The sequence below is a fragment of the Salmo salar genome, chromosome 18, assembly GCF_965601325.2.
Source record: "Salmo salar chromosome 18, fSalSal1, whole genome shotgun sequence".
NCBI classification, from domain to species: Eukaryota; Metazoa; Chordata; class Actinopteri; order Salmoniformes; family Salmonidae; genus Salmo; species Salmo salar.
Window position 1 is genome coordinate 74,619,354 of NC_138308.1, and position 24,869 is coordinate 74,644,222.

Sequence of the window (24,869 nt, forward strand, 5' to 3'; positions counted from 1 at the left end):
TCAGAATAAGGCAGAGTTTAGTAACTTACAGTTGAAGTCGGAAGTTTACATACATACACTTTAGCCAAATACATTTAAACTCAGTTTTTCACAATTCCTGACATTTAATCCTAGTAAAAATTCCCTGTTTTAGGTCAGTTAGGATCACCACTTTATTTTAAGAACGTGAAATGTCAGAATAATAGTAGAGATAAGTTTACATACACTCAATTAGTATTTGGTAACATTGCCTTTAAATTGTTTAACTTCGGTCAAACGTTTTGGGTAGCCTTCCACAAGCTTCCCACAATAAGTTGGGTGAATTTTGGCCCATTCCTCCTGACATAGCTGGTGTAACTGAGTCAGGTTTGTAGGCCTCCTTGCTTGCACACGCTCTTTCAGTTCTACCCACAAATTTTCTATAGGATTGAGGTCAGGGCTTTGTGATGGCCACTCCAATACCTTGACTTTGTTGTCCTTGGGGTCATTGTCCATTTGGAAGACCCATTTGTGACCAAGCTTTAACTTCCTGACTATGGCCAAACAGTTCTATTTTTGTTTCATCAGACCAGAGGACATTTCTCCAAAAAGTACGATCTTTGTGCCCATGTGCAGTTGCAAACCGTATTCTGGCTTTTCTATGGTGGTTTTGGAGCAGTGGCTTCTTCCTTGCTGAGCGGCCTTTCGTTTATGTTGATATAGGACTCGTTTTACTGTGGATATAGATACTTTTGTATCTGTTTTCTACAGCATCTTCACAAGGTCCTTTGCTGTTGTTCTGGGATTGATTTGCACTTTTCGCACCAAAGTACATTCATCTCTAGGAGACAGAACGCGTCTCCTTCCTGAGCGGTATGACAGCTGCGTGGTCCCATGGTCTTTATACTTGCGTACTATTGTTTGTACAGATGAACGTGGTACCTTCAGGTATCTGGAAATTGCTCCCAAGGATGAACCAGAATTGTGGAGGTCTACAATTTTTTTTCTGAGGTCTTGGCTGATTTCTTTTGATTTTCCCATGATGTCAAGCAAAGAAGGTAGGCCTTGAAATACATTCACAGGTACACCTCCAATTGACTCCAATGATGTCAATTAGCCTATCAGAAGCTTCTAAAGCCATGACATCATTTTCGGGAATTTTCCAAGCTGTTTAAAAGCACAGTCAGCTTAGTGTATGTAAACTTCTGAACCACTGGAATTGTGATACAGTGAAATAATCGGTCTGTAAACAGTTGATGGAAAAATTACTTGTCATGCACAAAGTAGATGTCTTAACCGACTTGCCAAATCTATAGTTTGTTAACAATAAATGTGTGGAGTGGTTGAAAACGAGTTTTAATGACTCCAACCTAAGTGTATGTAACCTTCCGACTTCAACTGTATATTGTGGTGCTGAAACTTGAAGAAGCAGCCGTGGCACAATCAATCAGAAATGGACAGCTTATGTTCATGAAACCGGATTCATTTTAATTAGATTTACTAACAACGAGGGCTTTGTGTTGGCAGGGGCGAAAATCTGATATAAACTTTGGAGGGGACAATTACATGAAATTTTCTCCAGCGCAATTCCTGGGGGGGACACCAAAAGTAGTGCTGTAACACATAGCCTACATTGTAATATGGTAAATGTATATTGAGGAACCAAAGAAATAAGGTGTTTGCCGTACTCCTAACTACCGGTACCCAAAACTACACAACTAATCACAACAGCAATACCATTGCCTTTAACAAATCTTAGTTCAGTCACCAGTTTAAGTTGAGAGTGGGGGTATCCATGGCATTTTCCAATTATGTTCCTATTTTACAAGTAAAAAAAATTGAGAACCTTTCATAACGTTGCCAAACAAAGACTCAACAAACTTACCTGAGACTCCCTGTCTCTGCCAGTCTGTCCCTGCATATCTGTCCCCAACTCTGCTGTCTGTGTGCCATCTGTTGCCTGCTCTGCCTAATGACATCATTGTGAAACATTTCCATTAGAATTTAATTTATTTATTATGAACATTTTATCAACTAGTCTTTGAGATATTAGGCTACTAGGGTTCTTGCTATGCGTTTTGGTGTATTGAAAAATACTCTGATGTCCGTCTTTTATTTTTCTGCCATTTTTCTACCTGGCTGGCTGGCTACACACAGTGTGTAGGTTATTTACAGTAGGAGATGGGCTTCTATCATCTTCAATCATTCTATTTGGGCTTCGATCTAAAAGGTAGCTAGCAAATGTGAAACGGATTAAAATGACAAGAGTTGACAGCTGTATGAGTTCACCATTTACACAACATATGCTGCAACCTTTTGTAATTTTAATAGTTTGTTTCATATTGGCTGGCTTCTAACAATAGCTGAATTTGTAAAGCTAGCGAGCACCAATTCAGTGGTGTTTGCTATAATCTTTGCTACCCGGGATAAATAAAGGTGAAATAAAATAAATAAATAAAAGTTCACTTGCGACAATTTAGCTTTTGCAACGAGACCATTAAATATATTTAAGACAATGGTAGAAGAGTGTAGTTCTGTTCAGTTTGGATTTCAGTTTATCGCTAACCTTATCACAGGGACTTTGAAGCACTAACTTACATCATCTGCATGCTGACTCCATCTTTGACGACGCCACATAAATGGAATTGGTACTAGCTAGCCTAATAGTTAATATTTGCGCGCTAGCTCTGCATATTCAGCTAGTGTGTGTGCGCGATTGACTGGATTAACCTCACGTCATTTACGTGCATTGAGTGCCTTTCAGACAGTGGATACGACCTCTCTGTTACGGAGCAAGCTAAGGAACTGGCAGTGGATCAAACCATTGTGAGGCAAAGGGTGGGGGGGTTGCAATCTTTTGAAACTTAAAAACGCGCTATTAAGTGTCTATAATCAGCACAATTGCTTTCATTGCGTATTATTAATATTATTTAAATTACATAGTTATGTTTCAGTGATATATTGGGGGGGACAAATCATATTTTTCCCAGGATGGGGGGGTCGTGTCCCCCCCGTCCCCCCTGGGATTTCCGCCCCTGTGTGTTGGAGCCTGTCTTCTTATTTTCCTATTCAAGAAAAGAGAGAGGTCTACCTGTTTGACAGATGAAAATAGGCTATAGGCTGCTATATCCATAGATTATTCAGTCAATTCCTCTACCCACCATGCTCTCTTTAAATGGCCTACCTCATTGTCAGTGAAGGGCTGTTGAATTAAAATCAAGACTTTAATTGAGGGGGTATTAGAGGGTATGCCATAGGTCTACTTTTTTTATTAAAGAAAATGGTAGAAAGCACAGACCCCTTGGCTTAAGATTTTGAAGAAAATAAAATGGATCCGAAGCTGAGTAAACAGCATGTTCATTACACAGGTGCACCTTGTGCCAGGGACAATAAAAGGCCACTCTAAAATGTGCAGTTTTGTCACACAATGCCAGAGATTTCTCAAGTTTTGAGGGAGCATGCAATTGGCATGCTGACTGCAGGAAAGTCCACCAGAGCTGTTGCTAGAGAATTTTATGTTAATTTATCCACCATAAGCTGCCTTCAATGTCGTTTTAGAGAATTTGCAGTACGTCCAACCGGCTTTAAAACCACAGACCACGTATAACCACGCCAGCCCAGGACCTCCACATCCGGCTTCTTCACCTGCGGGATCATCTGAGACCAGCTACCCGGACAGCTGATGAAACGGAGGAGTATTTCTGTCTGTAATAAAGCCCTTTTATAGAGAAAAAAGTCATTCTGATTGGCTGGGCCTGGCTTCCAAGTGGGTGGGCCTATGGCTGTGCCCCTGCTCAGTCATGTGAGATTCCTAGATTAGCACCTAATGAATTCATTTAAATTGACTGATTTCTTTATATGAACTATAACTCAGTAAAATTGTTGAAATTGTTGCATGTTGCGTTTTATGTTTTTGTTCAGTTTTTAACAGCGCTTTGGTCCACAATGCTTTATGCTCGAAACAAGCTGTAAAATATCTGGGAAAGACATGACAACGATGCATATGGGGATATCATTGTTTAGTTTCTTTGACATTCAGAGGCTTAGTTACAACCGTCTATAGCCAAGGAGACAAATTTACTTTGCTTGGGAAGCAATTGAATTCTGTCACTATCAATTGATTAAGCTATTCACTTTCTGTACAATAGATGTTTAAACCTAGACAGACTTTTGGGAAACACTTGTGATCTTCTCTTGTTGGGTTAAGCCACAGAAGAAAAGTAGCCAGCAGTTAAAGCTTCCATTTTTCCCATAGGTCTACTCTGGGGTGAAACGGTAGGCCTAACTTTTGAAAGTATCATGCTCAGATTCATAATGACGTCTCAAATATAATTATTTGCAAACAGGAACAATTTCATTGCAAACAAGGCACACTGATTTGGTATTGGAGAAATAGGATAAGATGAACACAGGCCCATCTCTGTCCATTCTTAGCCTGTAATTTAAAATGTAAATATTCTGTTATGTAAAATTACACAGAATTGCATGAAATGTTTATAAAAGACAATTTTTCTTGGACCTGCAAATACAATGATAGATTCAGGCAATGCTTTTACAATAAAGGAGATCTTTCGACCCCTACTCTTGTCGATGGTGGTCTGCGAACCCACAACCTGGCCCGCAGCCCTGTGTGCTGTCAGAATTCCTGCATTGCCATGTAACGCTTACAGGATGAAGAACAGTTTCTAAAACTGCAAATCTAAGCCTCTGGTCTGTCCAAAAAGTGAGGGTAAACGGTAGACATGTTCTTTATCCACTTTGTTTTAATTATTATTTTTGGTATAGGGGAGGGTCACTTTTTTTCAAGGGTTAAGGGAGGATTTAGCTAAATATAGTTTGGTGAAGGGAAGGCCATCACTTTCATTTCAGAGGCCTGATTTTCTCCATGTAACCCTTATTATAAATAACGTTCACTCTCTTATTTGAGACGCCTGTGGTGACAAAATAATATAATGGTGCCACCTTCTGGTACTCTGAGCCTATCACTATTCATATAAACAAATCAAAATATATTTTATATTTGAGATTCTTCAACGTAGCCACCCTTTGCCTTGACAGCTTTGCACACTCTTGGAATTCTCTCAACCAGCTTCATGAGGTAGTCACCTGGAATGCATTTTAATTAACAGGTGTGCTTTCGTTTGTAGAATTTCTTTGAGCCAATCACTTGTGTTGTGACAAGGTAAGGGTGGTATACAGAAGATAGCCCTATTTGGTAAAAGACCAAGTCCATATTATGGCAAGAACAGCTCAAATAAGCAAAGAGAAACGCCAGTCCATCATTACTTTAAGACATGAAGGTCAGTCAATCTGGAAACTTTGATGAAACTGGCTCTCATGAGGACCGCCACAGGAAAGGAAGACTGCTGCAGAGGATAAGTTCATTAGAGTTAACTGCACCTCAGATTGCAGCCCAAATAAATGCTTCACAGAGTTCAAGTAACAGACATCTCAACAACTGTTCAGAGGAGACTGTGAAACAGGCCTTCATGGAGAAATTGCTGCAAAGAAACCACTACTAAAGGACACCAATGAGAAGAGACTTGTTTGGGCTAAGAAACACAAGCAATGGACATTAGATCGGTGGAAATGTGTCCTTTGGTCTGATTAGTCCAAATGATAGATTTTTGGTTCCAACCGATGTGTCTTTGTGAGACGCAGAGTACGTGAACAGATCTCCACATGTGTGGTTCCCACCGTGATGCATGGAGGTTTGCTGGTGACACTGATTTATTTAGAATTCAAGGCACACAACCAGGATAGCTACCACAACATTCTGCAACGATACGCCATCCCATCTGGTTTGCGCTTGGGACTATAATTTGTTTTTCAACAGGACAATGACCCAAAACACATCTCCAGGCTGTGTAAGGGCTATTTGACTAAGAAGAGTGATGGATTCCTGCAACAGATGACCTGGCCTCCCCAATCACCCAAAATATATTTTGAGTTTAACACTTTTTTGGTTACATGATTCTGTGTTATTTCATAGTTTAGAGGTCTTCACTATTATTATACAACATAGAAAATAGTAAAAATAAAGAAAAACCCTTGAATGAGTAGGTGTCAACTTTTGACTGGTACTGTGTAGAGAGAGATCAACTATTTATGTTCCTCTTTCACACCCCAACAACCTGCCATTAGCTACATCTTGGAAACGGTTACCATCGATAGTGTAGGTTTCATTTGTGTAGGGGGCCTGGCAGTGAGATTTAAAAGACTTCAAGTAGTGAGCTCACTAGGCATTGAATGCGCTCACCAAATTACACAGTGATTCAATTAAAGGCTCCGAATGTTCACGGGCGCCTGTGTTCAGATATTTAATATGTGTGTGTGGTTATGTTGTGCTGAAATGTTCTTCGGTTGACGAAATGACAAAATACAGTTTATGATGAAGTATTCTATACCATACTACTTACTGTTGAATTACATTATTTTGTTACTAAACTTCTACATCAGACTAAACCAACTCAAGATTGTTAGTGAGAATCAGTGGAGTTAAGTTTAAAAAACAAAACAGAACTTCTCAATCTTGATATAGTCAGGAATTTAATCAAAAAGAGATTTTTTTAGATCAAAATGTACATGGCACACCACTCCAAGGCTCTTCCCTCAAAACACATCCACACTTCCGTCTTTCCAGTTAAAACAGTAACGCCCCTGTTTTCCAGCGCTGCACCACAATTGTTAGGTACACAAATTACCTGAGATGTTTTCAATCTATTTGGTTTGTATGCAATCTATATCACACTGGAATAGAATAATGGCCTCTAGTATTTACTACCATAAAAACTATTTAATTAAGGCAGACGGTTAACTGGCACAGGAACAGTTTCCCCCAAAACCTCCACGTCGCATACTAACACAACCATTGGTTTGCAGAGCACAATACTTGACAAAACATGACAATGAATAACGGCAATAACTTGATAAAAACAAAGTGGCATATAGTTCTATAACTGGAATGAATTAAGTGTGGAATGTTTAATTGCATCTTTATGGATAAATAGATTTGGGTTATTTCTCCCTTTTTTTCAGCAGTGAGTTGTCACTGGAATCAGCCTTGTATGAATTATCTTGCTAGCACATCCTCTCCATTCCTGAGGGGAATGGCAAAAATAATGCATCCAATCACAAATGGTGGAGTGAATCATTCATTTAATAGCCACGGCACCAGTGTTCAGTTATTACAACCAGATGTTTATTCCAGTCCATGTAGCTAAATTACCATTTGGTGCTGTGCCATTGTCAAGACTATTCCTTAATAATGATAAATTGTGACAAACCTAAAATTTTGGAAAGAATGCATGTGCTTAAATCGCACCAGAAAAACACAAAATAATTTACATTTGGTTTGGTCAATAGTGAAACGTAGAGTGAACATGGTCTGTTTCAAAATGTAGCCAACCTTGTGGTCCTGATGTTCTGAACCGCACAAAATTCATTTTACCATCATTGGCCCATTTACATAGAAATCAGTTAAATTGTTAATGTACATCAATTCAACAGACAAAGCAGTCAGACTGACTCGTACAATGCAGACTGGAGCACAGATCCTGGTACACTGACAAAGAACGAGCGGTAGTCCCGTAGGTTTGTGTGGATTAAAGGGGAGGGGAGGTAAAGGGGTGTTGGAAAGGCAGCTCTGGAGTCAGAGGTGGTGTGGTCCTCTGGTTGTTTTGGTCCTAGCCCAGCCCAGCTAGGTGATATCCACAGTGGGTGGTGTTAAGTGAGGACTTGTCTGATCTCGCGGTGGACATAGCACAGGAAGTCCATGTAGGAGGCGCCACCGTGGAGCCCCTTGTCCTCTACCAGGTGCTGGCGGAACATAATCTCAGACCGGTCCTTCTGCTTCACAATCATGAGCTATAGGGAGGGATAAAAATGGGGACATAGTCAGCTTCTGACTTTCACTCAAACTTGAGGAACAAAACTGTGCACTGGAGTACTACAGTCCTGCTGCTTGTTTTTCCCTGGCACTTAATTGATAAATTGTGAGAATAGACAGCAAAAAGATTTCACTACTCCTTACATTTGTTGACAATTGCTTACAGGCAAAACCAGGTAAGCTTGAGCAGCCTGTTGAATTTGACCTGTTATTGTGCCCAGGGCTTAAGACAGTTGTGGTCAATTTGGTTACATGTTTGTTTCCTAATTCAACAAATAGATATTCTGTAAACTGGTCATCTCTGTATACCGGTCGCAAGACGTACTGGTTTTTGCTTATTTATAAAACCCTCTTAGGCCTCATTCCCCCCCTATCTGAGATATCTACTGCAGCCCTCATCCTCTACATACAACACCTGTTCTGCCAGTCACATTCTGTTAAAGGTCCCCAAAGCACACACATCCCTGGGTCGCTCATCTTTTCAGTTTGATCTCAATCTCTTCATTCAAAGACTCAATCGTGGACACTCTTACTGACAGTTGTGGCTGCTTTGCGTGATGTATTGTTGTTTCTATTGTCTGTGCCCAACAATGTTTGTACCCTGTTTTGTGCTGCTGCCATATTGTCATCTTAAGTCTCTCTTTGTGTTGTCTCTTGTTGTGATGTTTGTTTTGTCCTTTATTTTTAATCCCAGCCTCCATCCCCGCAGGTCTTTTGGTAGGCCGTCATTGGAAATAAGAATTTGTTCTTAACCGACTTGCCTAGTTAAATAAATGTAAATACCATTCTTTCATTATATCAAAGTAGCTTAGACATCCAGGGGAAAGTATGCATAGTAACAGTAACCAACATTGAATACTGTACCTTCATGGAGCTGGGCCTCTGGTCAAGCAAGGAGTCAACGATGGAGCGCAGCTTCTTAGACTGGGGGTTATCCAGCTCTGGTAGGGACCTCTGGAAAGCACACACATGAATATTAGTGATATGCTTTGCTTTCTACACAGTCTAGAATTATCTTTTCAAATATCTCAACCATCTGAACTAATGGTATCTAACTAACTTCGGTGTTTCCAAACACCATCTTCTGTAGAGCTTCGGGTTAAGGAAGTTACTGTCCTCACCAGGTCAATGGGCACATGGGCGAGGGAGGGCACGTTGAAGACGCTCTGGATCAGCTCTGGGGGGCAGGCCTGGCCCAGCCACAGGAAGAGGGAGCACCCATTCTCCAGCAGGAACATGCCGGCATCTGTCAGGCGCTCTTCAGAGCAGCGCACCGGAGTTGGCACCACATCACTGGCAACGTCCATGTTGTGCTGGAAGAAAAGGAATCGATTAATACATGTACTTTATTGAAGGAATGAGGAGGCTTTACCGATAAAGATCGCCTGACAAGTTAAATCCATCTTTCATTTAGGTCCGAGTGAGCGGTAATCCAGTTTTCAGCATATTATTAGGAGGACCATTCCACCCCTAATTATGCAATATTACAGTGTTGCTTTAAAAACAATTGCAATGTTTGGTGACCGTGACACACAAATTAAAACAAAATTAATCACAATGAACCACTTCCCAGCAAACACTGCAATTGAAGTGAAGGAGAACAACTACCTTTGTCTGAGACATTTGATCACAATTATGAAGCATGTAATTATTCTGAGGGCAACTTATACATTTAACCTCAAACACACTTCTCAGAAGTCTTTCATGGACACCATTTACTGAGCTTTTCTTACCACAAAATGGCAGGTTTTAACCTGTTGGGTCTAGGGGGCAGCATTTGCACGTCTGGATAAAAAAAATGTACCCGATTTAATCTGGTTACTAATCCTACCCAGTAACTAGAATATGCATATACTTATTATATATGGATAGAAAACACTCTAAAGTTTCCAAAACTGTTTGAATGGTGTCTGTGAGTATAACAGAACTCATTTGGCAGGCAAAACCCTGAGACATTTTCTGACAGGAAGTGGATACCTGATGTGTTGTATTGACTTTAAAGCTATCCCATTGAAAAACACAGGGGTTTAGGAATATTTTGGCACTTCCTATTGCTTCCACTAGATGTCACCAGCCTTTACAAAGTGTTTTGAGTCTTCTGGAGGGAGATCTGACCGAACAAGAGCCATGGAACGGTGATGTCCCATTAGACACCTGGCGCGCTACTTCATGTTGGGTACCCTCGTTCCAATACGTTATAAAAGGCTATGCATTCGTCCACCTTGAATATTATTCATGTTCTGGTTAAAAAAGGCCCTAATGATTTATGCTATACAACGTTTGACATGTTTGAACGAACGGAAATATATTTTTTCCCCTCGTTCATGACGAGAAGTCCGGCTGGCTTACATCATGTGCTAACGAGACGGAGATTTTTGGACATAAATGATGAGCTTTTTTGAACAAAACTACATTCGTTATGGACCTGTGATACCTGGAAGTGACATCTGATGAAGAGAATCAAAGGTAATGGATTATTTACATAGTATTTTCGATTTTAGATCTCCCCAACATGACGTCTAGTCTGTATCGCAACGCGTATTTTTCTGGGCACAGCGCTCAGATTATTGCAAAGTGTGATTTCCCAGTAAGGTTATTTTTAAATCTGGCAAGTTGATTGCGTTCAAAAGATGTAAATCTATAATTCTTTAAATGACAATATAATATTTTACCAATGTTTTCTAATTTTAATTATTTAATTTGTGACGCTGACTTGACTGCCGGTTATTGGAGGGAAACGATTTCCTCAACATCAATGCCATAGTAAAACGCTGTTTTTGTATATAAATATGAACTTGATAGAACTAAAAATGCATGCATTGTCTAACATAATGTCCTAGGAGTGTCATCTGATGGAGATTGTAAAAGGTTAGTGTATCATTTTAGCTGGTTTTATGGTTTTGGTGACCCTGTCTTTGACTTGACAAAACATTACACACAACTCTTGTAAATGTACTGTCCTAACATACTCTAAATTTATGCTTTCGCCGTAAAACCTTTTTGAAATCGTAAAACGTGGTTAGATTAAGGAGATGTTTATCTTTCAAATGGTGTAACATAGTTGTATTTTTGAAAAATTTGAATTTTGACATTTATTTGGATTCAAATTTGCCGCTCTTGAAATGCACCTGCTGTTGATGGAGTGCACCACAGGTGGCACGCTAGCGTCCCACCTAGCCCCAAGAGGTTAATAAAGTGCTGGGTAATTGTTTGTGTGCTGGCATGCAATACATAGCCTCCTACACTGCCATCATATTTATGGAATTAGTTGGCATATCAAATAAGAGGATGTCAATAGCAAATAACTAGTAAATGCATCAACTCAATTGTAGATGCTTATAGGAGACGCACACTGAAAGGCTGCCCTCTGCTGTTCATCTGTAAAACGGTTCTTTACCTCAGAATCCTTTGGCTAGCCTGGGATCCACACAGAATATCTTTATTGTATCACTTGTAGTCAGAACTCAGCACTGATATGAAGTGGGATTGGGAAAGAGTGATGTAAAACTACTAAGAGTAAGGTCCATTAGCCTCAACGAGAAAGGAAATCGCAGTTGGTAAAAAGGACGAGAGTGCCTAGTGTGTTGTCTCACCAGTGGGATAAGGCAGGAGAGAGTGCCTAGTGTGTTGTCTCACCAGTGGGATAAGGCAGGAGAGAGTGCCTAGTGTGTTGTCTCACCAGTGGGACGAGGCGTGGATAGAGCAGCAGCTGGGTATCCTCCACCCCCATGGCTGTGGTGCTGAGTCTCTGGTGAGCCCTGTCATCTGTAGAGAGCTCAGCGCTGCCCACCAGGGGACCAGTCTTCAACAGGCTGTTTAAGTAGACCGGGAACACCTTCATGGCATCAGGCAGGATCAGCTACACAGGGGGAGAAACGAGCTAGTGAGAACACCCCTAATACACACAGGACTCCCTGACGCCACAGTGATATCGTTTGTTTGCTATTCTTGAAAAGACCAAAGCAAGCATAAAACTGCAGTTGGAATCAAGCGTGCCAGAATCAGTCTTATCAGTTTACTTTTGTACTCTGCACCTGTACGTTTCTGGTTGTTAGTACACTTCTTTGAAACTAGATCCTTAATGTCCCTAGAGACCATGCTGTTCCATGTTCAGTTTCTAGCATTCACACACTGACCTATGAGTGAATCACACCACAATCTTACACACCTCACTCACAGTGCTGGATTAGTAGAAAGCTTTCACATATTACCCTACATACACAAAGACAATTTGTCACAAATTGAGAATAAAGTTTTCTATTCAAGTTAACTGTCTTGTATGCCACTGACCTGGCTGGCAGCGGAGGGACTGGCACAGTTTTTCCTGTAGCAGGCCAGCATGTGGGCCGCCTGGTTGACCAGGATCTCCCTCACCGTCTTCAGGGGCTGGTTCAGCATGGCACGGTATGCTGGGAGGGAGAGGGCATTTGAAGGTCAGTAACTGTGTTCCCACACCAAAGCTGTCTGAAGTGCTCTCATACAAGGGGTTTGCTTGTCACTAATACTTTATGGGAGGTATATGGGTTACTTCACCTCTTAGTTTTCTTAAGGTGATTTACATATACAAGGTAGCTAAAGTGAAGCATGAAGTGTTTTGAAAATTACAGATAATCATGAATAATGATGAGTGAAAAGTTATGCACAAAGATCATACCCACAAGACATGCTAACCTCTCACCATGACCAATAATAAGAGAGGTTAGCATTTTTTTGGGGGGGTATGATATTTATGCCCGTTACTTTCTCATCATTATTCACGATTCATTCATGTTTATTTACAATGTGAATGCTACCATGATTAATGTAGAAGTGTTAAGAACCCTATTCTATTATTGTTTACAATAAAATGACAATACATTTACTATTCATTTCTATTGGGCACTAAATCATCTGAAACACAACCCAAACAAACTACAAACTAGTTGGATGCATTTGCAGTCACACGCTTGATGTCATCATTGCGTACTAGGAATATTGGACCAAATTCTAAACTTTTGGCTACTTTAATACACATTAGTGACTTGTCCAAATACTTTTGGTCCCCTTAAATGGGGGACCCATGTACAAAAAGTGCTGTAATTTCAAATCCAAAGTGCTGGAGTACAGAGCCAAAACTACAACAAAAATTGGCACTGTCCAAATACTTTGAGCTCACTGTACATATAGGGTATGAGTATGCTGTATATAATGCAGGTTTACACATCGGCCGGCTATGTTCTACTACTAAATGGTATTTAACTGATATTATTTATCAGTGAATCTCATTCAATATGCCAAGATGGGAGGGAGCATATATATTCAAACAGGAAACATAAATGGACATTCCAAGTGGACAAGCTCAGGAGACATCTCTTCTGCAATCAAACCTTTTGGTAACTTCTATGAGGCAAACATACATAATGCCTTTAAAGTGGATTTATAATGTCTTATGATACACATAGGATATTTCCCTCATTTGGACCATACTGACACAGGCCTAAAGACAGTAATACCCTGCTGTGTGTAGTCACCTGACTTGGCGAAGAAGTTGATGAGGGCGTCCGTCTCACAGCTCTTGTAGAGCTCAGACAGCTGGGCGCTGCAGTTCAGACTGAGGTTGTGGATCCGCAGACGCCGCTGGCCGCTGATGGTCGTGTACAGCAATGCACACTGGGAAACAGAACACACACAGAAGCCATTAGTGGGTCTAAAGACTGTCAGGGTTTTAATCGAACATATCAGAGTGGGATGTTTAAGGCTTTGTGGAACACATTGTGAAAAGGATATATTGGCAGTGTTGGAAAAAGTACTCTTGTACAAGTACATACGTGTGTAAAAGTTAAGATGCCTTAATATAAAATGACTCAAGTAAAAGTCACCCAGTAAAATACTTAATGTGTCTAAAAGTATTTGGTTTTAAAATGTACTTGAGTACTTTTTCCACCACTGTACCTAATTGTCATACTTGAGTAAAAGTAAAAGTTAAACATCAAATTCCTTTTACTAAGCATACCAGACAGCCTGATTATTATTAATTGTATTTACGGATAGCCAGGGGCACACGCCAACACAATTTATGAATGCAGTATTTGTGTTTAGTGAGTCCGCCAGATATTATATGGATAGGTGCATGAATTGGACCATATTGCTGTGCTGCCTGAGCATTCGAAATGTAACATGTCCTTTTTGGTGTAGGAAAATGTATGGGAGTAAAAAGTACATATTTTCTTTCGGAATGTAGTGGAGTTAAAGTTGTCAAATTAAATAGTAACGTACAGATAACCTCAAAACGACTTAAGTGGTACTTCAACAACTTTACACCACTGGTTATTAAATAGGATGCATATTTTTTATTTTAGTTGCAGTCAAATACCCACTTTGCAGTGAGCCTAAATATATATTAGTGGTAACCCCTCTAAAATCAGATTCAGTGTTCGTTTTGAGTTTTTGAGTGGTGTGCGAGACACACACCTGCATGAGAGCGCCCGTCTCCTCGCTAAGTGTGTCGTCGTGTTTGAACTCCACCGTCACAGCCTTGTCACAGTCCACGGCAGCCATCTCCACGTCTGTGGTGTTGTTCATGTGGATGGCACCAAAGAAGTCTGTAGCCCTGAAGCCTGGAAGGAGAGACAAGGGAAACATATTAGTAAGTCTCTTGGCGTGGCACTACAGTCCAGCAGTATTAAAACCAATTTTACCTCAAATTTGAATCAATTAATAATATATTATCTGGTGGCATTGTAAAACTGTTGGAAAAAAACAAAAAAATCCTACAATTTTGGGGTTTCTGAGTACATACAAGGGCAATGAAATGAGCTCATACACTTAATACATTAGATGGCTGAATTACCTGTGCTGGTGCGGACTCTCATGATGGCATCAAACCCGATGGCCTTCTCCACATCCTTCCTCAGGTCACTCAGGAAATGCTGTCCATCCCTCTCCACCTGAAATACACAGGTAGTGCTACAGTCAACCACAAGGTGACAGAGTTTCCCCAATTTACCCTCCATGGACTATTGTACCAGGGCCAAGATCTGAATGCGATTTAGGCTCTAATGCATTGAAGGTAATTTGATACATCACGTGTCTTCAATAACAGAACTGATGCACTCAAATGGCAGTTTGGACAAAATCCAATTTTCTGTGGCAGACTAGGAGCACTCTGTGGAAACTATCCCGTTTTACCATGCCATGTTTGGTGGTGGTGCCTGACTCGGACCTAGGCTCCAGAGGCTGTGACTATGTTGCTCCCTCCCTCCTTACAATGACATTATCATATGATTTCTTTACTGGTTTATTTTACTTTATGGACTGTGCACTGCAACTCAGCTCTTAGCTGCCAATGTACACCCAGTAACAAAATATTTATATGTTTTGTTGTGTAATGTGTACGTACCTGGAAGTTGCTGTACTTGAAGACGGAGCCTCCTGTCTGTGTGGCAACGTCTCCCATGGTGGCGATGTCCACGTACTGGCTGGGGAAGAGGAAGAGGTCCACGCTGCAGCCCTGAGACACACAGTCCTTGGACAGCTGCTCATAGACAGCCTTCTGGGGCTGGAACAGAGTCTAGGACACCGCAGGGGACCCAAACAAGACACACACACGTTAGAAAGCAGGCTATGGATATCTCACACACTAAAAAAAAATGTGATAGCCGATGATATGGTGCACTTAGTCTGCGTTTTCAATACAAATTTAAAAAGACTGCCAATTTTGCGTCACCTTTTCTTTCTCTGTGTTTATCAACTTCTTGTCGTCCCTGTTCTTCAGTTTCCCAGGGGCCTCGGCGGTGGGGATGGAGGAGTGGAAGATGAACAGCTTGCCGCTGCATTCTGCTGCCTGGAGAGGACAAAAATAATTATCACACTAGAGAGAGACGAGAGAGATAACAGAAATGTGCTAATATAAGAAGGTGTGCACATGCATGCATTTCGTTGTGGGACTGTTTCAATGAAGGAGACAACATTGATTTGACCTGGACGGGTCTCTGTGTGTTCATTTTCAGTGAGGGATTCTATGGTTGGAGTTTAGGTCAACAGATTGCTAAGGCAATAGAGTCAACGGTCTTACCGACCCAAATTAGTTGCTGACTCACCATTATGCTCAAGTACTAGCATTTTCTGCAAGTCTGTCTGTTCGCATGTCAAATCTATTTCACTTCTACCACACATTCAATCAAACTGAAGGCAAGTCGTTGGGAAATATTCAGTTGGAGCTGATTAAATAAACAGTTCTATTAGGAAGCGAAAAGGAAAGTTGCAGAGTCATTGGGTTGGAGAAACTTAACTGCACAATGCCAATTGCGGAAGCGCAGTATAACAGTCTGTCGACAAAAGAAAACAATCCCTTTTTTGGGGGGAGGGAGAGTTGGCGGTAAGGAGGCTGTAACTGCAAAAAGTTCAGTTGGCCTCTACAGCTGTGATTTGTTTGGACTATTCTACTTCCTTTAGTTTTAAGCTTGGTCGATAAGCATTTAGTAGGATTACACAACGCACTGTATCAACTTATTATGTGCTTCTGTTGTCTTTTAATCTGTTGACTTTTCATTTCAATGTGCCAGTGTTTTTGTATCTGTCCTAATGTAAATAAAAAATTCAAATGAAATCAGCACTTTAGAGTCCATCACCGCCTGGACAAAGTAACAGTTGACTTGCCATCTCCCCTTCCCTCATGTGTGAGTGGGAGTTGACATCCAGCCTCTCACCTTCAGTGCCTCTACCCCAGCCTGGATGACGGGGGCAAAGACCGTCTCGCTCTCATTGGTGTCGGCAAACATGTCAGGGATCTGGTCCAGGAGACTGGACAGGGGTTAAGAGAAAAGGACAATGTCACAATCATTCACCTCTGGTACAATGTTTTCAATATTTGGTAGATAATCGTGTTAAATAACTTTGTTTCATTGCCTCCTTTATGACAGCTAATCTGAACGGATAGTTAACTGGATGGACATTGACCGTAGCACTTTCACCCGTCTGTGGTTTCCAAGGGATAAGGAAAGGAAGTCATTTTAGATTACTGGGACAGCCAGTGGTTGGATCCAAAGGCAATGTCCTTACAATTCCACAGATCATTGGGGGACTATGATGCACATATACAGTTCAGAAGTCCATTTCACAGGTCATACAGTAGACAAAAACCCTTTCTAGCAGCAAGGCAGCAACTCAATTCTTCCAAAGTCATATTTGGATCTAAACCAAGGCCTCAACTCACATTTGTTAAATTATATCGGGAGTAAGAGATTTTGCCAAAGTCCCTGTTTGAGATGGACTATCGCCATGTACTCTGTACGCCTGCATAGACATACCAACATATCAAGTGGTAATAAATCATTTTGGTGCTGTGCCATACACAACTGCAGAGATAAGACTATTTTTCCATATAAATCCACATGGGTCTTTTTAATATAAAATCCTTCCAGGGACCACTTAACCTCCTAAGAATTCTCTGGACGCAACTGTTTAAATTAAAAAACAAATCATTTTTTGGTTATCAATGTTTTACTTAAGAGAAGGAGCCGGAGAGATAAAGACAAAGTATACGTTTAGCAAAAAGAAAACGACCACTACTAACACACTGCGCTCCAAAAGTGAGATTCATCCAGACAAGATTTTCACCCTTGTGTTTATCAGGTTGTCTGACTTTGGAGCATAGATTGCAGTGTGCAGAGATCATCTTGTTATTTTCTTTAACAAAGAGCTTCCATTGGGCTACATAAGCTAAAGAGTGGCAATGCCTTCTTCAAGAGGTTCAGTTTCCTCACATTACCTATGGCCATTCATACACACTAACATATCTAAATATTAGAAAATATACCATCAAGGATCACTACTCAAATCAACTCTCATGTAAGATATGTGCCCTTTCTCTTACTTGTTGATGACTGCGCGCGACTCCTGGAAGTTGACAAGGAAGCCGTCGAGCAGCGGGACGAACATCTCTGCCGTGTCGGATACTACCATCATCTGGGGCTGGGCCAGGGCACTCTTCACATTGTAGAAATGTAGGATCTTGTTGTAGGTGACGAAGCCCACCTTCACCATCGAGCTCTCAGCACCATCCTCTCTGTGGGGGAGGAAGAGAGGAAAAGTGGGGGATGAGTGTGTGTGTGTGTCTCAATGGAGAGAGAGAAAGAGAGAGAGGGATGGAAAAAAAAAGAGAGTAACCTGACGTGAGTCATGAATTATAGTCATGTCATTGATCATATTTGTCTAAAACAGATTTGGGACCAGGTGACGAGGAGAGAGTATGTCAGAATAGGGAGAAAAAAAAATGTACTAAACATGCTGGTCCTTTGAGGGCACTATGTTACAGCGCATATGAACAACTTAGTTGTGGTAGTCGTTTATCCACTTCGACATAATGGCCAATAAACAGCAAATAAGTCCCCTATTCTGAAATGTTACTTTAACATGATTTTTCAAAAGACAGTGTTCCTGATATGAACGGATCACAAATCAATGTGGATACACACTGTATGCACGCAGCGGTAGCTACCAGACATGGGTTCAAACACTATTTGAGATCACTTTAAAATACTACAGCTGATTGAACGTTCATGGCGTAATGGAAACAATAGAATAGTCCCAAAAAGTGTAAACTCCGCACATCTGGCACTCCAGGCAGGCTAAAGCAAACGCTCAACGCATTTGAAAAATTTCAAATAGTATTTTAACCCAGATATGTTAGCGTCAGCTAAATATGCATACAGTACTACAACATAGAAAACAGCCAAGTCAAAGTTGACCTATGAAATTGCTCCTGTCCTTTTGGTCCATGTTTTGATTATGGATGCTTCAAGAGGTCATGTTAAATTAGAGAGCTAATGGCTTTCCCACAACTCTCCATGGACCACTCAGAGATCCCTACATCAAAGCTGAGGCCCTATTTCATGCTTGGTTTGAGGACCTTTGTATATTTATTTGCTCTACCAAAACAACTTCCCGCCCGATACATTACAGTGAATTTTTAGGGTAGGCAACTGATGCGCTAAAAACATTCCTGGGGGCAGAATTGCTTTTTTAGGGCAAACAAAAACAAAACAAAATGTCTTATTCCCGGGGATGGGCACCTCTTGCAGCAGCCACCACTCAGCAAATTAAAAGGGCCATTACCCAGGCACGCTTAACAAACTTACAAACATCCACAGAAAAGTGGAATAACAGAATATGGGATTGTTTATTAGCAGAGGAGAGTGGGAAGAAGAGAACAAGTGTGTTGGAGAGTTACACTTCAGAAGGTCCTGACTATGCTTTTTCTCTAAGAGGGGTAGTGGGGTATTGAGGCTTAGAGAGGCTGGAGGGGCTAAGGAGAGAGAGGCGTAGGGATGTTTTTCTTCAGGGCAAAGTGCTGATTGGTGAAGGAAACAAGGGGCCTCGTATGCTTTCAATTAAGCACACACTTTCTCGCACATTAAACTACACCAACAATTTCCTTCTCTTTCTCACACACACACCTCTCCAACCTCAACAGAAGTTCAATTACATTAATAAGAAACTGTCAAGGAAATATATGACTGGTTTCCTCCCTTTACAGATCTCGCTTTAATTTTCATGGACTGGAGAGAATTCAACGCAGTCGAGATAAAAAAAAATATTTAGAAAAAAAATCTACTTTATACACCTCTGTTTTGACGAGGCTAGAGGGAAAGTAGCTGCAGTAGCACAGAAAGAGAACCTGACCAAGTGTGACATAGACCAGATCACTTGGAATTGGCCTGTGGGACTAGTAGGTCTGCTGAACTGTGGCCTGTATCTAAAATCATTCCCATCTGACAAGGGGCAATTGGGGTTTGTCTCCCTTTCTTTCTGAGCACTGCAAGAGCAATACAGAACATGTACCTCAACTCAATGTAAAGTCCCATAGAGCGGACTTCTAACTACATCATTCATAAGAACTGATAGGAGAAGTAGTCCGGCAATGCAGGCTTGTTATTGCTTGTTTTCAGTACCAGTGATGAAATATTAAGATGACAGAGAAATACCACAGGATTTAGTCTACACCTGTTTTTGCTTTCACCAAGCCCCGTTTCCGCACTAGCAAGCTAGAGGCAAAAATGTGGCTGTTTTAAAGGCAAAAATGTGGCTATTTCGGCAGCATCGCTGATCCGTATAAGTGTTGCATGTCCAACATGTTTTCCATCAGTTTAAATGCAGCAAAGAGAAAAGCTTCAAAACAGAACAGGGAAGAAAAGTCTGATTTAAAAACAGAGGGCTTATTTAGAGAGCACTACCTAACTGTTTCAGTGGTGATGTAAGGGTTCTGTACAAATATGTCCATAAGGCTGCAGGCTAGGGACGAGAGACAGTTTACAAATAAGTTATTTTAGGAAAGTCCAGGTGAAGTATATCATTGTTTTCTCAGTGGTAAATCAAAACCTTTTTTCCTCACCGGCGACCCACATAAAACAGCCAAAATCAGACCCATCTGTGCAGCTGACTTCTTGTGTTTTGGACGGGATTCAAGGTTGGAATCTGCACAGTAACATTTTCCGTTTTAGCCCGCCCTCCTCCTTTCCCTAGAATCTCCCCCCTCCCTCCCTCCCACCAACCCACACCCAGCAACCTTCAGGCAACAATTTTCAACCGATGAGATACTTGAATACTTGGCTTAATGCTCTTTTCTTTGCCTTGGACATGTGGGACCTCCTTATTTGGCAGTGTATCACAGCCCACCACCCAAATAACAAACCACCCAGCTACACATTATGGGTGATGGGGGTATGGAAAACCAAAACTACCATAAATCTAATGTAATTTCTCTCTGCCTCGAGACACCAGTTAGCATGGTATCCAATTACTCATTAGACCTTGGAGGGCATGGCATTGTATGAAGGATTCTGATTTTGGCCACTGCTTACGTAACCCTACTGTGACCTCCAAGGCTATGTAGTGGGTCTCAAAGACCTCTATCACTCCAAGTTGGCAGATCTTATATAAAAGACCTTGGAGATAGGCTGTAGGCACAGAGATGCTGGGACAGTTTCTAGAAAGTGCTTAAATGCAGGCAGTTCAAGGTTCCATTCCTTGACTATGAGAGGTCAGTGTTTTATAGTGTGTGTGTGTGTGCGCGTGTGCGTATGCTTATGTGTATGTGTGTGTGTACCTGGGCAGGTTGTCTAGCAGGGTCTTCAGCTCATGACACACCAGTCTGACCAGTCCGCTCTTGATGTTGGCATAGGACACGTCGATCATGAAGATGTACGCTGGAGGACTGGCTGGCTTGTTGTTCTGATAGAGAAAGAGCGAGGACATTTTGAATTACAACTTCAATTCAACTAGTGTTACTTCACCTTATTCATTTTATTTGCTCATATTTCGCGGTATTTAAAATGTCAAATGTATTTGACTGACTAAATGCAGTTTAAAACCCTGAAACACAAACACAACTATTGTTCAATTATACCATGAAATAAACACAATTGACCTTGCCTCCAATGGCCAAAGGTGCCTTGCAGACATCAGAGCTCGGATGTCGGCTCTTCCTCCTGGGGAAGGCCTGCCCGCTCCAAGACCTCTCCATCACGGTTGACAACTCCACAGTGTCCCCCTCCCAGAGTGCAAAGAACCTTAACGTGACCCTGGACAACACCCTGTCATTCTCTGCAAACGTCAAAGCAGTGACTCGCTCCTGCAGGTTCATGCTCTACAACATCCGTAGAGTATGACCTTTCCTCACACAGGAAGTGGCGCAGGTCCTAATCCAGGCACTTGTCAGTTCCTGTCTAGGCTACAACTCTCTGTTGCCTGGGCTCTTATCCAGAATGACACAGCCCACCTGGTGTTTAACCTTCTTAAGTTCTCCCATGTCACCCGCACACTCTACTGGCTTCCAGTCGAAACTTGCATCATCTTCAAGATCCTGGTACTTCCCAACAGAGCAGCAAGGGGAACTGGCCCTCCTTACAGGCTATCCTAAAAACCTACACCCCAACCTGAGCACGCCATTCTGCCACCTTTGGTCTCTTGGCCCTCCCACCCCTACAGGAGGGCAGCTCCCACTCAGCCCATTCAAATCTCTTCTCTGTCCCGACACCCCCTAAAGTCAGGACAGCGGAGTCCCTGCGGATCTTTTGAAAACATCTGAAATCCTACTTCTTTGAAGAGTATCTTAAATAAGTCACGGTGCCCCCGACACCCCCCCAAAACAGCACTTCTTCTCCCACTAGCATTGACTGATGATAAATACTTTGAGTGAAAATGTACTTGATACAATTGTGATGTGTTGTCTCATCTAGCTAACTGTAAGTGGCTCTGGATAAGAGCGTCGCTTAATGACTAAAATGTCATTATAAACCGGGTGGTTCGAGCCCTGATTGCTGATTGGCTGAAAGCCGTGGTATGTCAGAGGGTATGGGTAATTATGTTGGTAACCAGTTTATAATAGCAATAAGGCACCTCAGGGGTTTGTGGTATATTGAGAATAAACCACCAAGGGCTGTATCTAGGCACTCCGCGTTGCACATAAGAACTGTGGTATATTGGCCATATACCACACCCCCTTGGGCCTTATTGCTTAAACATAAAATGTAAATGTCAAACACATAACAAGGAACACACCAGAGACGTTGAATCGGAGGCCACTTTCCCACGAGCCTTTGAAATCATACTCCTTTCATTCGTTAATGTACCCCAATTTTAGGTCAAACCCTTTCCTTTTCCGTTCATGTTTTTTCCCTGTCTCCCTCTCCAATAAGAAGTGTTTACACTGAAGCCACTTATCCCCTAACCTTTGAAATTGTAGGCTACTCTTATCAAAACTACATTGGTCAATGGACTCGAATTTTTGGCAAATACTCCCTCTTCTGCTCATGTTTTGCCCGGTGTATACCTCCACCACACTCAGTACTTTCTTTGTGTTTAAACTTACAGCTTGCTTGGATCTTGGAGCCGTTAGGAGAGACTTTGTAACATCCAACTGCCCTCCGTGTTAGGAATGTGGATGAGCACGCCATTGTTTTGTTTCCGTGGTAACAGTCTGTGACATAGCTTACCTTCGAGGCTTTTGATAAAAGCTGTCCAGGACTACATTTCTAAATATTAATAAACAGACTGAAGTAACACGTTGGCTTAAGTGGCGAAACGTGAAGTTGCTAGCCCCCACCTACCTCTACCCATAATGTACAAGATAATACAACCCCGCAGAGCGCAACAGAATCGAGAACATATTGATCTCTTTTGGCTTTAATGCAGTGGTCTCAATGTAACAGAACATGCATTTGCCTGTGCTTCCTTCTAATCATTTGGTCCTGAATGAAGAATGACTGGCAGGTGAGCACCTCCTCCCTACACACAAACACTTTATAGACCCCCCCCCCAGAAAGACCACTGGGAATGGAGATCCTAATAACTTTCACTTTCTGTCCATATACGTTTTTAGGAGATAGACACGTTGCCAATGCATTGGCAACGAGTCTATCTGTGCATCGTCACAGCTTTCCCCCATGTCAATTCATATTGTAGGCTACTGGGTCTATTGGTTACTTTTCATCCATACAAAAGTCATTCAAACTAGTTATTCTACCAATTCCTATCTATTTGTATAAAATGAAACAAAGCAATATACGGTTCACTATAAAGGCAGAAAAACCGCAATAGTAGGGCATCGCGTACCTTGCAATAATCCAGGGTGGCGGCGAACTCGTAGGACCCCAGCGACAGCTCTGGCCTCTCGTAGAAGTCCACCCTTCTGCCCATGTGGTCCAGGTGTTGGAAATAAAAGGCTGGCACTATGAAAAGAACAAAAGAACATGTTTTAGCAGTGGCGACAAAAACAAACCCACACATAATATTGCCTCCGCTTAGCAACCACCCCCCTTTACTGTCTTTCTCAGGTAGTCTCCCCTAACCGAGTGCACTTGTTTCTATGGAAAAAGGGGTTAATAATTAACCTATAGAACAGCACTAGTTGGAACTTATGTCCAAAATATTAAGAATACACCCCCCCCCCCCCCCCCCCCAAAAAAAAAAAAACAATCATTCAGATATTGGTTACCCAAATTAAAAGAAACCTGTTCTAGCTTTGAGCTTCAAAAAAAAGATTGGTCAGATCCTTAGCTTATTTTTATCCACAGACCATTATGACCCAGTAAGGCCCTGCATGGCATCCTTGTTATGGGTGGACGTACCTTCGTTGATGCAGTTGCAGAAGCCGCACTGGTAGCGGCGGCCACCGTCCATAAACTGCATGTAGGGACACATGTAGGCCTTGCAGCGGTTACAGCGGATTGGGCCAGTCTCACCATGGTTCACGACGTACATAGGAGTCTAGGCCAGACAACAGAGGAGATAGGCAGTCTTATAAGACAGCGGTCACACACACGACAGCAGTCGCACACATGTTTGTTTTAGAGTCAACTGTAGGCTATAGTCAACTGTACAGATAGATGATTCCTTATTTGGTAGTTTGTGTGAAATAGACAGGCTTCAGGTTAACCATGATGATTAGCATGCATTTCATTGTCCTTATCTTCACCAGTTTATAGAGCAGCACCAGCTGGCTATACACCAACAGAAGCATCCAAATTAATATATATCAGTAAACAGGACCAGGATGCAAGGTTACAGTCAAAAATGTAACTTTTATCAAACCCTTAACCCTTGTCAAACAGAGAGATTTAAAACGCTGTGCCCATGTGCTCTCTGGGTAAATCCATTTGAATCCAATCACTTTGACAGCACCCCTTTTTGGATGAAACCTTCCAAACATATTTGCCCACTGTAGAAGTGCTCAGAAAGTCACTTTTTGGACCTGAATGCCAAAACATTCAAGAGATAAAAAGGTGCTCAAAGTTGACCCATTTTGCAAACCCCACCATATCATGAGACATCCATGTCTTCATCACTGGAAAAGATAAACGGTTGAGTTTGATAGCATTTAAAAGCTTACAAAACAGTGTTGTCAAACTTCTTTAATACAAATTGTCATTTCTAAAACCTTTAATTTAAATTATTTAAAAACGTGTTAACTCTGATATTTGTTCTTCACTTTGTAGCGTCGACCCTATTTCACATTATCTGACGTTTGTGTTTTGTCCGCCATCGG

General features: G+C 41.6%; 1 protein-coding gene across 1 annotated transcript in view; it reads right to left on the reverse strand.

Annotated features, from left to right (window-relative positions):
* Positions 1 to 6,488: 6,488 nt before the first annotated feature.
* The window catches only part of LOC106577619 (protein transport protein Sec24D-like), a 29,234-nt gene continuing 10,853 nt past the window's right edge, over positions 6,489 to 24,869 (reverse strand). The window contains exons 9-23 of the mRNA XM_014155836.3: positions 23,953 to 24,091; positions 23,438 to 23,553; positions 20,931 to 21,055; positions 17,700 to 17,891; positions 16,534 to 16,627; positions 15,552 to 15,668; positions 15,225 to 15,395; positions 14,676 to 14,772; positions 14,297 to 14,442; positions 13,357 to 13,495; positions 12,137 to 12,255; positions 11,526 to 11,705; positions 8,968 to 9,159; positions 8,711 to 8,800; positions 6,489 to 7,824 (exon numbers count right to left, since the gene is read on the reverse strand). Of these exons, the coding sequence (XP_014011311.2) occupies positions 7,684 to 7,824; positions 8,711 to 8,800; positions 8,968 to 9,159; positions 11,526 to 11,705; positions 12,137 to 12,255; positions 13,357 to 13,495; positions 14,297 to 14,442; positions 14,676 to 14,772; positions 15,225 to 15,395; positions 15,552 to 15,668; positions 16,534 to 16,627; positions 17,700 to 17,891; positions 20,931 to 21,055; positions 23,438 to 23,553; positions 23,953 to 24,091 (2,058 nt within the window). The 3' untranslated portion in view covers positions 6,489 to 7,683. The remainder of the gene's footprint in view (positions 7,825 to 8,710; positions 8,801 to 8,967; positions 9,160 to 11,525; positions 11,706 to 12,136; positions 12,256 to 13,356; positions 13,496 to 14,296; positions 14,443 to 14,675; positions 14,773 to 15,224; positions 15,396 to 15,551; positions 15,669 to 16,533; positions 16,628 to 17,699; positions 17,892 to 20,930; positions 21,056 to 23,437; positions 23,554 to 23,952; positions 24,092 to 24,869) is intronic.